The 16,738-nt window shown below is 43.3% G+C and overlaps 1 protein-coding gene across 1 annotated transcript; it reads right to left on the bottom strand.

Moving 5' to 3' along the window:
* Positions 1-4,959: 4,959 nt before the first annotated feature.
* LOC132586016 (zinc finger protein 436-like) lies at positions 4,960-16,408 on the bottom strand. The gene is made up of 8 exons (XM_060257972.1): positions 16,341-16,408; positions 13,683-14,186; positions 12,478-12,592; positions 11,477-11,532; positions 11,184-11,310; positions 9,690-9,809; positions 7,935-9,337; positions 4,960-5,094 (listed from the first exon to the last, which is right to left on the bottom strand). Exons 1-8 carry the CDS (start codon positions 16,398-16,400, stop codon positions 4,960-4,962), a joined length of 2,520 nt encoding a protein of 839 aa, XP_060113955.1. The 5' UTR covers positions 16,401-16,408.
* Between the last annotated feature and the right edge of the window lie 330 nt (positions 16,409-16,738).

The following is a 16,738-nucleotide window of genomic DNA, read 5'->3' as shown; positions in this document are numbered from 1 at the left end:
ATATACAGTATATATATATATCATATATATTTCTGTTTTGGGAGGGAGGGGGGAACAAACTACAAGAAAACACTTTGACTTATAAGCTGCTAAATTCATTCCTTTATAAGGTGTGTGTCTTAGAGGGGAGAGAATTATGTTCAGAACTTGAGTACTATAAGTTTGCAAGGACCGATAAGGTTCTGACATGGAAGAGGCGGAGCCCCCGTTCTACAAATCGTTCTTAAAGGTTTTTGCCTGGCTTGACCCTCTTCTTGAAATCCAACACTGTTTTATATCAATTTATTTCAATTGCTCTGGTATATAACGTCTAACCTATTTTCAATAAGTATACAAATCAACTGCTTTTCTTTAAAAATGAGCCTATTAATATATTTTTATAAATGAGTTAATTGTTAAAAATTTCATTATGAAATTAATAATACTATAGGATTTAGACTTAAAACGGATATAGGATTATATATGGGTGGGTTTAACTGTTTGGGAGTATTAACTCATTAGAAATGTTAACTTTAACATGTTCTTTAACTTGTTCATAAATGATTTAGAGTTGGGAGTGAGCAGTGAAGTGGCCAAGTTTGCGGATGACACTAAATTGTTCAGGGTGGTGAGAACCAGAGAGGACTGTGAGGAACTCCAAAGGGATCTGTTGAGGCTGGGTGAGTGGGCGTCAACGTGGCAGATGCGGTTCAATGTGGCCAAGTGCAAAGTAATGCACATTGGGTCCAAGAATCCCAGCTACAAATACAAGTTGATGGGGTGTGAACTGGCAGAGACTGACCAAGAGAGAGATCTTGGGGTCGTGGTAGATAACTCACTGAAAATGTCAAGACAGTGTGCGTCTGCAATAAAAAAGGCCAACGCCATGCTGGGAATTATTAGGAAGGGAATTGAAAACAAATCAGCCAGTATCATAATGCCCCTGTATAAATCGATGGTGCGGTCTCATTTGGAGTACTGTGTGCAGTTCTGGTCGCCGCACCTCAAAAAGGATATTATAGCATTGGAGAAAGTTCAGAGAAGGGCGACTAGAATGATTAAAGGGCTGGAGCACTTTCCCTATGAAGAAAGGTTGAAACGCTTGGGACTCTTTAGCTTGGAGAAACGTCGACTGCGGGGTGACTTGATAGAGGTTTACAAGATAATGCATGGGATGGAGAAAGTAGAGAAAGAAGTACTTTTCTCCCTTTCTCACAATACAAGAACTCGTGGGCATTCGATGAAATTGCTGAGCAGACAGGTTAAAACGGATAAAAGGAAGTACTTCTTCACCCAAAGGGTGATTAACATGTGGAATTCACTGCCACAGGAGGTGGTGGCAGCCACAAGTATAGCCACTTTCAAGAGGGGTTTAGATAAAAATATGGAGCACAGGTCCATCAGTGGCTATTAGCCACAGTGTATGTGTGTATATAAAAATTTTTGCCACTGTGTGACACAGAGTGTTGGACTTGATGGGCCGTTGGCCTGATCCAACATGACTTCTCTTATGTTCTTATGTTAGTATTTACAGAGATAAAAACTGATTTGTTGAATAGATATTTAGTTAAACAAGATTTAGACTTAGGATATATCATTGTTGTTGAACTTAGAATTAATTACTTAATTTTGGTAAAGCAAGCACTTCATTGAAAAGAAATTTTAGTTATAAATATTAAGGTAGTCTTCCAGACAAATCAGTTAATGAATTCTATATGTTGTACTTGTTATTTATTTCTTTGGTTATAAAATGATTACATATTCTTATTTTATGGATAGTGGGTATTACATGACTGCTGGAGTTGTAAGTACAGATTCAATGTAGTTAAGCCATTAAATGTAATACCCATCCCTCTATTTTAATTTAATTTAATGAATTTGGATAAGTATAATTGTTGTTCATAGATTCTTTTATACAGTATAGGAGGGAGGAGGAGCTCACGCTTTTAAATCTTAACATTTTTTAAAGTGCCCTCCAACCAAGTTAGAATAAATGTAATTTTGTTGATATACTCTCAGTTCTTTTGTGAGAGCTATATGCTTAAAAGCTCTCTTAACCCTCTCTGCAGGTAGAGGTGTAGAACTGAATCCCACTAGTTGAGGATTTTGTACATATACAAATAGTTTTTTGAAGTTTACAGTTCTTATCTTGTTTTTTAGTGAATCTATACATATAGGCCGTCCTGTTGAGTTATATAAAAGGAAGTTGAAGCAGTCCAGTGCACAAAATGTCTAAACACATAAAAATAGCCTCATGGAATTGTAGAGGCTTAGGTAATTGTATTAAGGTCAAAAGAATCTCAAACCTTATGTATAAAGAGAAAGTAAATGTTTGCAAGAAACTCATTGTAAAAAATCAAGATTCCATTTTAAATTCCAAATGGTTCTCACAAAGCTTCCAAGCTCCAGGCTCATCAAAAGCAAGAGGAGTTGCCATTCTGGTCTCAAAAAATATCCCCTTCCAATGTAAAAACGCTTTAGTGGATCCTCATGGTAGATTTCTGTTTATCAAGGGTGATCTTGATGGATTGCCATTGACAATAGCATCAATTTATGCCCCAAACAATAATCAAATAGAGTTCCTAGAAATTGTTTTTTTTTTAAATTAAATGAGTTCAAACAAGGAGAAGTAGTGATTGGGGGAGACCGCACCCTAATAGATGATCCTAAGATAGATAAAACATACAAAAACAAATTTGAAGCAAAAGGGGTGCCTGCCACGTCCAAATTACAATCCCTTTTCTTAAGACATAACCTAAAAGATGTTTGGAGAGTACTGAATCCAGGTGTAAGGCAATACTCTTTTTTTCTCACCAGTACACAACATTTATTCTCGTATTGATTATATACTCATGTCTAATGACCTACTACAACACACTACTGAATCTGATATTGGTTCTCAATCACTGTCAGACCACTCAATCATATCAGCTACAGTCGATATACATAACACAGAGGAAACTAGCCATTCACGGTCTTTAAACTCTTTATTACTGCAAGAACAAAGTTTTTGTGATGCAGCTATGAAGCAGATTGAAGAATATTTTCGTTTTAATTCTTCATGTGGTGTAAAGCAAGAAGTTGTCTGGGATGCGTTCAAAGCAGTAATGAGAGGCAACCTCCTCTCTTTAACAACTCAATATAAAAAAGATAAACAAAAAACCATAAGTGATTTACAAAACAATATCAGAACACTAGAACTAAGACATATGAGATATGGAGGCAAAAGAACCTTAAAAAAACTAGAATTTGAACGCAAGAAACTAGAAGTACTTGAAACATCTCAAATCCAAAAACAACTAATGTATTTAAAACAGAGATATATTACTAAATCTCCTAAATATCTGAGATTATTGAAACATAGAATAGCCCAAAAGAAAACCTCTTCGTTAATTTATGCTATAAGATCCCCACAAGGTGAACTGCACCTGAAAACAAAAGAAATCACAGCACAATTTTTAGATTACTATAGAAATTTATATAACTCTAATAATCCTCAGCAGAGTTCTATTGATGAATTCCTTAAAAAAATTAATTTTAAGACTAAAATATCAGAAGAACACCTCTCTTTTCTTGAAAAACCTATTGATAGTACTGAACTGCAAAAAATCATAAAAAATATGAAAAATAATAAAGCGCCAGGTAATGATGGTTTAACGTCTGAATTTTACAAAAAATTTCTACCTGATATACTGGATCCGCTCCTGGAAACATGCAATTTGGTACTTTCAAAGGGCTCTATGCCTGATTCATGGAAAGAAGCGAAAGTAATAGTATTACCTAAACCAGACAAGGATAAATTAAATGTAAGTTCCTATAGACCAATCTCTATCCTTAACCACGACTTCAAAATTTTTTCTTCTACCTTAGCAGCCAGGTTAAATAAAATCATTTCTAATTACATTCATAAAGATCAAGCTGGTTTTATTCCGGAAAGATCTATAACTGATAACATAAGAAAGACTCTGAACATCATCAATTATTGTAAGAATACTAAATTAGAGGCAGTTATGCTGTCTCTTGACGCTGAAAAAGCCTTTGACAAGGTGGAAATTCTCTTTTTAAAAACAGTTCTTAGAAACATGGGATTTGGCCCTAATTTTTTACGTTCTATAGAAGCTATTTATGAAGAGCCCAAAGCATTCTTGTCCATTAACAACTACAATTCACAAAGATGGACTCTATCAAGAGGAACTAGACAGGGATGTCCCCTATCACCAATTTTGTTTGCCTTGTCCTTAGAACCCCTAGCCCTAGCCGTAAGGCTCTCAAAATGCTTCCTATAAAGGCTCTCAAAATGCTTCCTATAAAGTAAGTCTATTTGCAGACGATGCAATCTTCTACTGTACAAACCCACTACCTTCCTTAACCAGATTAATGACATTAACTGAAGAGTTCGGAAAAGTCGCAGGTTTCACAATAAATTTCAAAAAATCAGAAATATACCCTATTTGGTTGGGTCCTGATCTAGAGTCTAAGTTAAAAAACAAATTTAATTTCAAATGGGTTAAATCCAACTTTAGACATTTAGGAATTTTAATACCTTTGGATCTACAGAATTTATTTAGAGAAAACTTTGACCCCCCTAGTAAAATCTATAACAACGACTTTCAAAGACTGTGAGAAACTTTCATTGTTTATTAGAAAAAATAGAGCAACTAAAGGTCTTTATCCTACCAAAATTTTTATTTTTATTTCAAAACCTCCCCATAGTTATTAAACCTGAGATTTTTAAAAAATGGAAATCGTTGCTTCTAAATTTTATATGGGCAGGGAAAAAACATAGGATAGCCTATTCGACCTTAGTGAAACCCTTAACTCAAGGCGGAATGGCGCTTCCAGATCTGGAAAAATATTGTTTGGCGGCTCAATTAAAACATGTTTTGTTATATGCCACTCCACACCCAGAAAAAGACTGGGTTCATATAGAACAATCTTTTATAGAACCAAACTTAATATATGAAACAATTTGGAATAGGCCTAGCTCACGTAGTTCAAGTATTCAATTGAACCCATTTTTGAAATTAACTTTGAATGTTTGGGACAAATATAGGAATATACTAGCGCCTCATCCTTCCCCAGCAACAGTATTTTTGGGGCAAGATTGGTTTCCAGCTGCAAAGGAAAAAGCAAGCTTTAAGAACTGGAGAGAGGCAGGTATTTTTAGATTCAAACATTTAATTATAAATAACTTAATGAGATCGGTTAAAAATTTAGAAAGAAAATTCCATCTTAAGGCCAACTGGATGCAATACAACCAGGTACAGCATTTATTACACAACCCAAATATTTTGTCCCAGTTAAACAGACCTTTAAAAATCTTTGAAGAAGCCATGATGGACCCGGAACCTAAACTCAAGGGAAAAACTGCGATTATCTATAAAGAACTAAGTAACTTTAAAATAAATACAGAAAGCTCAATAGTAAAAGCTTGGGATAAGGATTGTGGGACTAAAATTACAATAGAAAATTGGTTGAGCATCTGGTCATCATCTTTATACCACACCCCTATATTGAATTTGCGGCTACAAAATTTTAAGATTTACTCCAGATGGTACTTGACACCACTGAAGATTTTTTATTCTAAAAGATCCAAAGATGCTAACTGCTGGAGAGGGTGCAGCCATATTGGCTCATTTATCCACTGTTGGTGGGAATGTCCTGTTGTTTTGGAATTCTGGAAGAAAATCTTACCCACGATTGAACGTATTATAAATCATAAGGTGCCCTTCTCCCCTGAATCAATATTGCTTAACCTATGGAATAATTTGGAAATACCAAAACATAAGAAAGAATTGGCATCTATGCTTATTTTAGCAGCAAAATTATTAATAGCTCATCAATGGAAAGCTTCAGTTCTACCTTCTAAACGTAAATGGTTTCTTAAAATTTGGGACCTAATAGTGATGGATAAAATAGCTGGTTGTATACAAAATTCAGAAGCATTTGACAAAGGAAGCGAGAAGAATATGTTTATAGAGAAATGGTTTCATTTTTTTGCCTATGTACAAACTGACAAAAGTGCACTTTGTAAATTACCGGATAAATACTTAGATTTTGCTTTTTACTAGATATTTATATATATCATATACAAAACAGGATGGCTTGTGTTATAGATATTGTTATTGTTATAGTTGATGTTTGTAGAATTGTGTTTTTATTAATTAATAAAAAAAATTTAAACTTGGGGGAAAAAAAGGTTACTCCCCTGTGTGGGTATTCTGATGGTTTTTAAGATGGCCACTCTGACAGAATCTCATTTCACACTCGGAGCATTCAAAAGGTTACTCCCCTGTGTGGGTATTCTGATGGTTTTTAAGATGGCCACTGACAGAATCTCATTTTACACACTGAGCATTCAAAAGTTTTCTCGCCTGTGTGGGCTCTCTGATGGCTTTTAAGATGGCCAGTGTGACTTAATCTCTTTCCACACTCTGAGCATTCAAAAGGTTTCTCCCCTGTGTGGGCTCTTTGATGACTTTTAAGATGGCCACTGTGACTGAATCTCTTTCCACACACTGAGCATTCAAGTTTTCCCGCCTGTGTGGGCTCTCTGATGGCTTTTAAGATGGCCAATGTGACTGAATCTCTTTCCACACTCTGAGCATTCAAAAGGTTTCTCCCCTGTGTGGGCTCTCTGATGGCTTTTAAGATGGCCACTCTGCCTGAATCTCTTTCCACACTCTGAGCATTCAAAAGGTTTCTCCTGTGTGGGTTCTCTGATGCTTTTGAAGACTGCCACTCTGACTGAATCTTTGTACACTCTGAGCATTCAAAAGATTTTTACCCTGTGTGGGTTTCTCTGATGGCTTTTAAGATGGCCACTGTAACTGAATCTCTTTCCTCACTCTGAACATTCAAACGTTTTCTCCCCTGTGTGGGTTCTCTGATGCCTTTGAACATGGCTGCTCCGACTGAATCTCTTTCCACACTGAACATTCAAAAGGTTTCTCCCCTGTGTGGGTTCTCTGATGGCTTTTAAGACTGCCACTCTGACAGAATCTCTTTTCACACTCTCAGCATTCAAAAGGCTTCTCCCCTGTGTGGGTTCTCTGATGGCTATTTCCACATTCTGAGCATTCAAAAGGTTTCTCCCTTGTGTGGTGTGACGGAACCGGCCCGATTCTGCCTTCAGACCCGGTCCCGTCAGCTCCCTATTGAGTCGCCAACTCCTGGAGGGAGCTATTTCTCCTCCTGCCCCTTGGGCTCGCTGCCACCACCTGCTCAGTCTAGGGGTTCAGATTGAGAGGAACAGGACTCCCAATCCCCCTCTCCAGCTATGAGGCCAGGCCTCAAGGTCCTCTGCCACCCTGTACTTGGGTTTCACAGAGACCTCAGCACTTCTTTGGGGCACCCCTGGAGGATTGGCACCTTATCCAACTGCATGCCTTCCCCCTTCCCCGGGGCCCCCTTCATAAAGTAGCGTGGTCTGAGCGGTCGGGGATCTATGTGGTACAGAGATGGACTGCCAGCATTTAAAACAGTAAAAATATTTAATTAAAAGAGAAAAAGAAAAGAAAAGAAGAACAAAACAAAAACAGTTGCTTGTAAATGGTTAGCACAGCACAGCAAACAGCATGACAAAGAAAAGTTGATTATAAACTAATCCTATTGTCCCTGGTCTAAACTGGTCCTGTCTTGTGGACGACTTACTTGGTCTGACTACCTGGGGGCCTTTTCCTGCGTAAATGGGCCTCTTCCCCAGGCAGGAGCTCCCAGCCTCACATCCTTCTCCGTTGAGTACTAGCTGAGAACTGACCTCTCTTCCTGCCTAACACATGCCAAGAACAAAAGAACTTCCTGCCGCTCTAGGAGACTTTCCCCCTAGAGTTGTTGGTTTGGCTCTGAAAGGGAGGGGGGAGTGAGGGGAAGGCTAGGCCAAAGCCTGCTTAGGAGTTTCATGTTTTCCCTCCCAATGAAGCACCTACATTGACTAAAATGGCGTTTCTCCACACGTGGGTTCTATAATGCCTTTGAAGATGGCCACTGTTACTGAATCTCTTTCCACACTCTGAGCATTCAAAAGGCTTCTCCCCTGTGTGGGTTCTCTGATGACTTTGAAGACTGGCACTTTGACTGAATCTCTTTCCACACTCTGAGCATTCAAAAGGTTTCTCCCCTGTGTGCGTTCTCTGATGACTTTGAAGAATGCTACTGCGAGTGAATCTCTTTTTACACTCTGAGCATTCAAAAGGTTTCTCCCCTGTGTGGGTTCTCTGATGGCTTTGAAGAATGCTACTGCGAGTGAATCGCTTTTTACACTCTGAGCAGTCAAAAGGTTTTTCCCCCGTGTGGGTTCTCTGATGCTTTCGAAGATAGCCACTGTCACTGAATCTCTTTCCACACTCCGAGCATTCAAAAGGTTTCTCCCCTGTGTGGGTTCTCTGATGCCTTTGAAGAATGCTACTGCGAGTGAATCTCCTTTTACACTCTGAGCATTCAAAAGGTTTCTCCCCTGTGTGGGTTCTCTGATGGCTTTGAAGACTGCCACTGTGACTGAATCTCTTTCCACACTCTGAGCATTCAAAAGGTTTCTCCCCCGTGTGGGTTCTCTGATGCTTTTGAAGATAGCCACTGTCACTGAATCTCTTTCCACACTCTGAGCATTCAAAAGGTTTCTCCCCTGTGTGGGTTCTCTGATGGCTTTGAAGACTGGCAATGTGACTGAATCTCTTTCCACACTCTGAGCATTCAAAAGGTTTCTCCCCTGTGTGGGTTCTCTGATGGCTTTGAAGACTGGCACTTTGACTGAATCTCTTTCCACACTCTGAGCATTCAAAAGGTTTCTCCCCTGTGTGCGTTCTCTGATGCGTTTGAAGATTGCCACTCTGACTGAATCTCTTTCCACACTCTGAGCATTCAAAACGTTTCTCCCCTATGTGGGTTCTCTGATGCCTTTGAAGATGGCTACTGTGACTGAATCTCTTTTTACACTCTGAGCATTCAAAAGGTTTCTCCCCTGTGTGGGTTCTCTGATGGCTTTGAAGAATGCTACTGTGAGTGAATCTCTTTTTACACTCTGAGCATTCAAAAGGTTTCTCCCCTGTGTGGCTTTTTCTATGTTCTTGAAGATGGCCAAAGCGTTTCTCGCCTCTGTGGGTTCTTTGGTGCACAAGGAACTCCGATCTACTTTTGAAATACTTTCCACATTGAATGGATGTACTTGCCTTTATTATTCTCTGATTTGGAAAATGTACAATACGCCATCTTACATCTCTTTTCTCAATTATATGCCTGACTTTCATTCTCTTAGGTCTGCCTCGACTCCTGATGTTTTCTCTCAAGTCTTCATTCTTAACTCCTTCTGGCAACTGCTGATCAAGTTCATCACCCTCTTCATTCTTCTGATCATCCTCTGCTGGAATAAAGAAATCCCATTAATGCCTGAGGGGGCAGGTAAGATCTCAAAGCACCCACGTGACTTCAGGAAGAAAGGATTGATGGCCCTTTCACCTCCTCCAGCTTTCCTGGACATAACCCCCCCCCCAACGTACCTAGGATATATTATATTTAAGGATCCCTCAACCCCTCAAGAGCCGCAGCTCTTGCTCAGAAGGAACTCCTGACCCTCCAAATCCCAGTTCCCAAAAGGCCTCTTTACCCAGCAGGCTGTAGGACTGTACCAAGTCAAATGTTGCTCAGAAGTGAATGAGAAATTTCCATGGTTATTCCTTGCCTGCTCTCTTGACATAACCCTGAAGGGTACTCACCGTCAGTCACCTCCTTTGGGAAGGAAACATGTTCTTGGGATCCTCCCGAGAAACCCTGCAGCCTTTCTTCAGATGCGAGACTCTTGTCTTTCTCCACCAACGTCTCTCTTACACTTCGGTCTTCTTTTGCACACACACACACACACAGATAAAGAGAGAGGGAGAGAGAGATCATTCTTATATGGGGAAGGAAAGAAATTCAAGAGTAAAAATTCTTCTGGGAGGATGGAACCGTGGTCGAGATCATAGCCCATAACCCCAACTGGTACAAGTGGGACGGATCTGTGAGGCAAAGCACCCCACTTCCCTGCAAGGCGTAACGGGATTCTTAAGCGGCCTGGTCTGCCTTGCAGGTGTTCGTGATTTGACTCTCCCTGCAGGTAAGATCCTTATCTCTTTCAAGGCCAGACTCAAGACTCTGGTAATGGGTTAACTGTGAGATTAATCCCGCTGTGTAATCAGGATGGAGGGGGGAGGGGAATGGTGCTACCAGCCTATGGAAGATTCATCTTGGAGGACCCTTGATTGGCTCATTTGAGCCACCTGATCCTAGAGGGGTGGAAAGTAAAATACCGGTATAGACCAGAGAGAAGCCATGCAGACTCTATGCTCATGCCATGCTGATGCACTTGGATGTTTCTTCCTTTGTTCTGATGAACTGTTTTATGTAGAGTAACTTAGGCTACAGCTGGAATACTTATGCTGTAAGGAGAGGTACCACTTAATGCCAGACATTTCATGAACATAAGATTTTTCTGTTGCTGAACTGGGTAAGTGAGCTGTAGATGACTTGTTTTTACATCCTTCATAAATCTTTAGAACTGTAGATGACTTGTTTTTACATTCTGTATAAATCTTTATATAGTTTTAAAAGTCCCTGCTTGACTTGTGTCCACTCTCCTTGTGAACCGACTGAACTGGGTGCTGTTCCGGTACAAAGACTAGTAACCCAGGGGGACCTAGGCTTGGGTTCTTAACAGGATCATTTCCAGATCTCAGTTCAAGGGGATGTTTATAATCCCATCGCTGAGAGTAGAGGGGGTGTTGTAAATTTTAGCAAGAGAGAAATGAGGATCTGGCCCCTCCCAGAGTCTTTCCCAGCGTCTCTGTGTGGGCCAGCCTGAGCCCTTCACAAAGTCCCCTGGGGGAGAGGACTTCTCAGGAGAAAGGGAGCCACATATGGCTGGCTCTGAGTCTGCAGAAGCCAGCAAACAGGCTGGTGAGCTGCAGGCTGCCCAACACTCACCACCAACAGCCGATCCAGAGCCACCCCCAGCTCTGGGATTTGTGTGAGCACCTGGACATGTCTGGCTTGTTGGCCTGCAGCTGCTACATACCAGTCTCTCATCCCCACCTTTGCCTCTGGCCTCTGACCAGGACAATTTCTCTGGCTTGGGCGAAGGCCACAACACTGAGCAAGGAGCTAGAAAGTCCTCAAAAAGATGTACTGCTGTTCAAGTTCTAACTTCAGCACTCGTGGAAGATCTTCCTTACTCAGAGAGATGATGCTCCAATAGTTCTCCCGCATGACTTCCCTGTAAAGACTTCTCTGGCCTGGGTCCAGCAGGGTCCATTCTGCTGGAGTGAAACGCACAGACACCTCCTCAAAGGAAAAGGGACGCTGAAAGAACAAGCAGATTTAGTCCTCAGAGACTGCACACTGGAAGGGACTGCTCTAAAGGGTACAGGATGTAAGGCTTGTCTTGGGGATAGCCTCTCTCTCCTGGAGCATTGTAGAAACTGCAGGAGCAAAAGCCACCCAAGGCTATTCCGTTTATTTCCCCTACCTGGACTGTTTCCACACCCCCAAAAATATGAGGACTCAACAGCATCTCTCCGCTACCTGTGGAGGAAGGAGAAAGAAGAAAGAAGAAAGGAGGAAGGGTGTTTGTTGTGACTTCCTACTCCATTGGCTGGTTTGTTCCCCTCTTCACACACTCCCTTCCCAGGAGGCTGAAACCTTGCCCTGCGGACACGCAACGCATTCTTTTACTCAATTCTGGGAGAGGCAGAAGAGAAGTACGCATGAGCCTCAGGGGTGACACAGGCCACCAACATATTTCAGGCTTCTGTGAGACTTAAAATATGCCCTATGAACTCTGGAGTTCAAAGGTCACAGAATCCCTGCTGGATCAGACCAAAAGCCCAGGAATCCCGTTCTCCTGCTTGCTGGGGCTTCTGGTCAGGTTTAGTGGTGGGAAAAGGGACTGGAAATGACAGCACATGACATGTCACCATCACATTCAGCCAAAAACCAGACATCACTTGAGCATTTCTGGAGAAGCCAGGGTAATATCAGCGTCAAGCTAAGGCCTCCCCCCGATCTCCTGGGGTGCCAGACCACAGCCTCTCATTCCTACCTCAGCATCCTATTCCCCGCAGGGCCTTCCCAGTGCCCCTAGAAGCCTGGCACAGAAGCCACATTTCCCCATGATTACTGGCCCCTAGGAACTGGCTTTCAGTGCTCAGTGCTGCCCTAAGAGGCAGAGGCTCCCTGTGCCCACCAGGTGGAATAGCTCTGCCCAGGTCTGTCTGCCTTTTATTTTCTTTCTTGAGCCACCCTGACTTCCTTTTACGGAAGGAAGGTGAGATATGAAAATTTCAATGAATGGGAGGAATGTACCATCTCTATAATTTTCTCCAATCCCCTTCAAGAAGAATCGCAGTTCGTAGGCATTGAGTGCTGTTTGTTATGTGAAGAAGTATTTAATTCTTTTCCTGTCCTGAAATCTCTACCCATCCCGTTCACAGGGGCCCCCAACCGCATGCAGGCAAAATGGGACCTTACCACAGGAGAGGGCATCTTGGGCACCCTCCAGGGTCTGCGCCCTCTGCTTTCGCTCCAGGGAAGCTTCTTCCGCCTCGGGGAATGCTGCGTCTCTCTCCACGGATGGTCCCCACACCTGGAACAGCAGCCAGGGAGAACGGAAAGAGATGGAATGGAAAAGAGAGCGAGCAACGTTTCCCGCCCCACTCCCGTACTCAGCTATATAGAACACAGGAAAATGCACGCCTCATACAATTCAACACCTTATATCACAGTGGACTATATATGTTTTATACAACAGTAAGTATGAAACTAGCAGACTTCGGAGGATGGTAGAAGACAGGAGGGCCTGGCATGACTTTGTCCATGGGGTCGCAAAGAGTTGGACTCGACTGCGACAGAACAACAACAACAAATATGAAACTATATGCAATGACTCCATCAATACAAAACGTTCAAGTCTTTTGTCTCTAGAAGTAGGTTACTCAGTCCATATCTCATTAAACGAGTCCACTCTAAAATACAAAAGTCCTTCAGAGTGCTCAAGGAATTATTTAACAAGACAAAAAACTCTGGGAGACAATGAAACTCTTCGAAAGACGCTGAAGTCTCTTGCTCTTGGGGCCCCTTGCCCAACGACCGTTTCCACCAGAAGTGAGGTCGTTTTCAAGATTTGCTCCTCACCAAGAACTCGTATGGAACGGTAAAGTCTTCCACAGTTCCAAAAGTGGCCGCTCTGACCTAAAATTTATGCATCTGACAAGCCCAAGCTGCTCTTGAACGTTTTGTATTAACACAGTAATTGCATATAGCTACATATTTAATGCTGCACAAAACATACGAAGTTCACTGTGATGTATGATACTGAATTGTATGAGGAGTGCATTTCCCTGTCTTTTCTATAGCTGTGACTGTTTTAACACAGGAGCCCATTTTTGCTGTTGTTTGCCGTCCCTGGACTCTGCACCCTTCCAGCCGCACCTGGTGAGATATCCGGGGGGATAAGAAATTCCCTAGCAGAAGAGGCTGCCGAAGGAGGCTGTTCATTTTCCATACGGAGGATTAACACTTGGGGAAATAGAACAATTTATATCTTGCTTGAGTCCAGTAAGTATTATATCTTTCAAAAGAAGAAACCACGCGGAAAAATATCTCTCAGGGGAACTTTAGGATCAGGTCAGGGAAATGTGATTTGAATGGGACATCCCTGGAAGGAACCCCCTCACCTGCTCTGTCGGCCTCTCCTCCTCGGCCTGACTCAGCAGGAAGCCTTCAGCCAAGGCCACCGCCTGGCAGCTGCTCTCTGGCCCACATTCTCTGACCCAGCGTTGCACTTCCAGGGGCAGGATGGCGAGGAACTGCTCCAGGACCACCACGTCCAGGATCTCCTTTTTGGAGCGCCTCTCTGGCTTCAACCAGCGGTTGCTGAGTCGATGGAGCTGGCTGCAAACCTCTCGGGGCCCATCCGCCTCTCGGTAGAGGAACTGCCGGAAGCGTTGGCAATGCACGTCTGAGATAGGCATGACCTGGAAAGACATAGCTGGCACAGTGTTTTCCTGTAATTCAGCAGCACCACTCCCAGCTTGGGTGCGATGGGGGCCTCTGCTCGATATCGTGCCACCTCCAAGTTCTCCTGGGTGCTGCTCTTCCATCTCCTTCGCCTGCTCTTGGGTCACCTCCAGCTGGGTAAAGATACCTTGAGTGACTCGGCTATGAAGACAGACTTCTTTCTAGAGGGAAGGAGAGACAGAGACTGTAAGGTTATCACAAGGAGAGAATCTGAGAATCGCCTTGGCAGGTCAGCTCAAGAGGGTTTGCTGTGGCTTGCAGACCAGGTTTCATATCATTTTGCTATATTACATACCAAGAGATTTTAGATATACCTCCAGGGTTCTTTGGGAAAGTTGGCCATCTCTGGTTCTAAGAAAGTTAAAAGCTTAGCCCACCTTACATGGGTTCAGTCTGGCAAGGGGCTAATTCTTAAGGAGAGCTGGACCCCCAAATGACCACAGGGACTCGTGACCTCTTAACCACTGTATGTATCACTTCAATAGACATAAAGTGTTAGGTAAGAAGAACAACACCTCCAAAAACAATGGAGGTCCCTTTCTGAACTGTGGGATTCACTTGATTAGATCCTGGATTTTGGGGAGCCTGAAAACCTTGAGTTTTCCTCATGGCTTTCGTCACTACTAGAAGAACATAAGAGAAGCCATGTTGGATCAGGCTGATGGCCCATCCAGTCCAACACTCTGTGTCACTTGAGAACATAAGAGAAGCCATGTTGTATCAGGCCAGTGGCCCATCCAGTCCAACACTCTGTGTCACACAGTGGCCAAAAAAACCAGGTGCCATCAGGAGGTCCATAACAACATAACAGAAGCCATGTTGTATCAGGCCAGTGGCCCATCAAGTCCAACATAAGAACATAAGAGAAGCCATGTTGGATCAGGCCAATGGCTCCTCCAATGCAACACTCTGTGTCACATAAGAGAAGCCATGTTGGATCAGGCCAATGGCCCCTCCAATGCAACACTCTGTGTCACATAAGAGAAGACATGTTGGATCAGGCCAATGGCCCATCCAGTCCAACACTCTGTGTCACACAGTAGCCAAAAAAAGCAGGAGCCATCAGTGGGACCAGGACACTAGAAGCCCTCCCACTGTGCCCCCTCCACTACAATCACCAAGGATACAGAGCATCACTGCCCCAGACACAGAGTTCCAACAATACTCTCTGGCTAATAGCCACTGATGGACCTCTGCTCCATATTTATCCAATCTCGAAGCTGGCTATGCTTGTAGCCGCCACCACCTCCTGTGGCAATGAATTCCATGTGTAAGACACGCTTTGGTGAAGAAGTACTTCCTTTTATCAGTTCGCTCCATATTTATCCAATCTCGAAGCTGGCTATGCTTGTAGCCGCCACCACCTCCTGTGGCAATGAATTCCATGTGTAAGACACGCTTTGGTGAAGAAGTACTTCCTTTTATCAGTTCTAAACCTACTGCTCAGCAATTTCATTGAATGCCCACATTGTGAGAAAGGGAGAAAAGTACTTCTTTCTCTACCCTCTCTATCCCATGTGTAATCTTGTAAACAACTATCATATCACCCCTCAATCGATGTTTCTCCAAGCTAAAGAACCCCAAGCGTTTTAACCTTTCTTCATAGGGAAAGTGTTCCAACCTTGTAATAATCCTAGTTGCCCTTTTCTGCACTTTTTCCAATGCTATAATATCTCTTTTGAGGTGCGGTGACCAGAATTGCACACAGGATTCCAAATGAGACCGCACTATCGATTTATACAGAGGCATTATGATACTGGCTGATTTGTTTTCAATTCCCTTCCTAATAATTCCCAGCATGGCGTTGGCCTTTTTTATTGCAATCGCACACTGTCTTGAGATTTTCAGTGAGTTATCTACCACAACCCCAAGAGCTCTCTCTTGGTCAGTCACTGCCAGTTCACACCCCATCAACTTGTATTTGTAGCTGGGATTCTTGGCCCCAATGTGCATTACTTTGCACTTGGCCACATTGAACCTCATCTGCCACGTTGACGCCCACTCACCCAGCCTCAACAGATCCCTTTGGAGTGCCTCAGAATCCTCTCTGGTTCTCCCCACCCTGAACAATTTAGTGTCAACTGTAAATTTGGGCACTTCACTGCTTACTCCCAACTCCAAATCATTAATGATTTGGCAATGAGGATCCTGTGAATTTAGGGGGAGGTGTTTGTGGGTTTCCTGCATTGTGCAGGGGGTTGGACTAGATGACCCTGGAGGTCCCTTCCAGCTCTAGTTTTCTATGATTCCAAGTAGGCGGCTGCCTGGGGCGCCCCCTGGCCGCAGGGCAGCCACACCAAGCCTTGCCCGCCTACCTGAAGGAAGCCCCACACATCAGCTCTGCTCAGCCGCGCCCCGCAGCCCTTACCTCCCATTCACCGCTGCCTGCGCCTGCCTGCCTCGCTTTCCCAGCAGCCAACAGTGCTCGGCGCTGCCCGCTGTCGTCATCTCACAGCACTGGCTGGTGATTGGTTGGGAGTGGAGCGCCCCCACTGGTGTCGTCATCACACGGCGCCGCTGGCTGGTGATTGGGAGAGCAGGAAGCTGCATGTTTCCTCAAGGAGGAATCCGCCCGGCTCCCTCTCCTCCTGGGCTGTCTCCCAGTCCCTCCCGTTGGCCTTGGGAGAGAATCCCTTCGCTTCCAACCCTAGGACTCCACAGGCTTCCTCCTCGGGAGGTGGGGGGCTCTCCTTCCTTGGAGGTTTCTAAACAG

The sequence above is a fragment of the Heteronotia binoei genome, chromosome 1 (genome assembly GCF_032191835.1).
Source record: "Heteronotia binoei isolate CCM8104 ecotype False Entrance Well chromosome 1, APGP_CSIRO_Hbin_v1, whole genome shotgun sequence".
In the NCBI taxonomy this organism is placed as follows: Eukaryota; Metazoa; Chordata; class Lepidosauria; order Squamata; family Gekkonidae; genus Heteronotia; species Heteronotia binoei.
The sequence above is the reverse complement of the archived record's forward strand: the minus strand, read 5'-3'. Positions and strand labels throughout refer to the sequence as shown.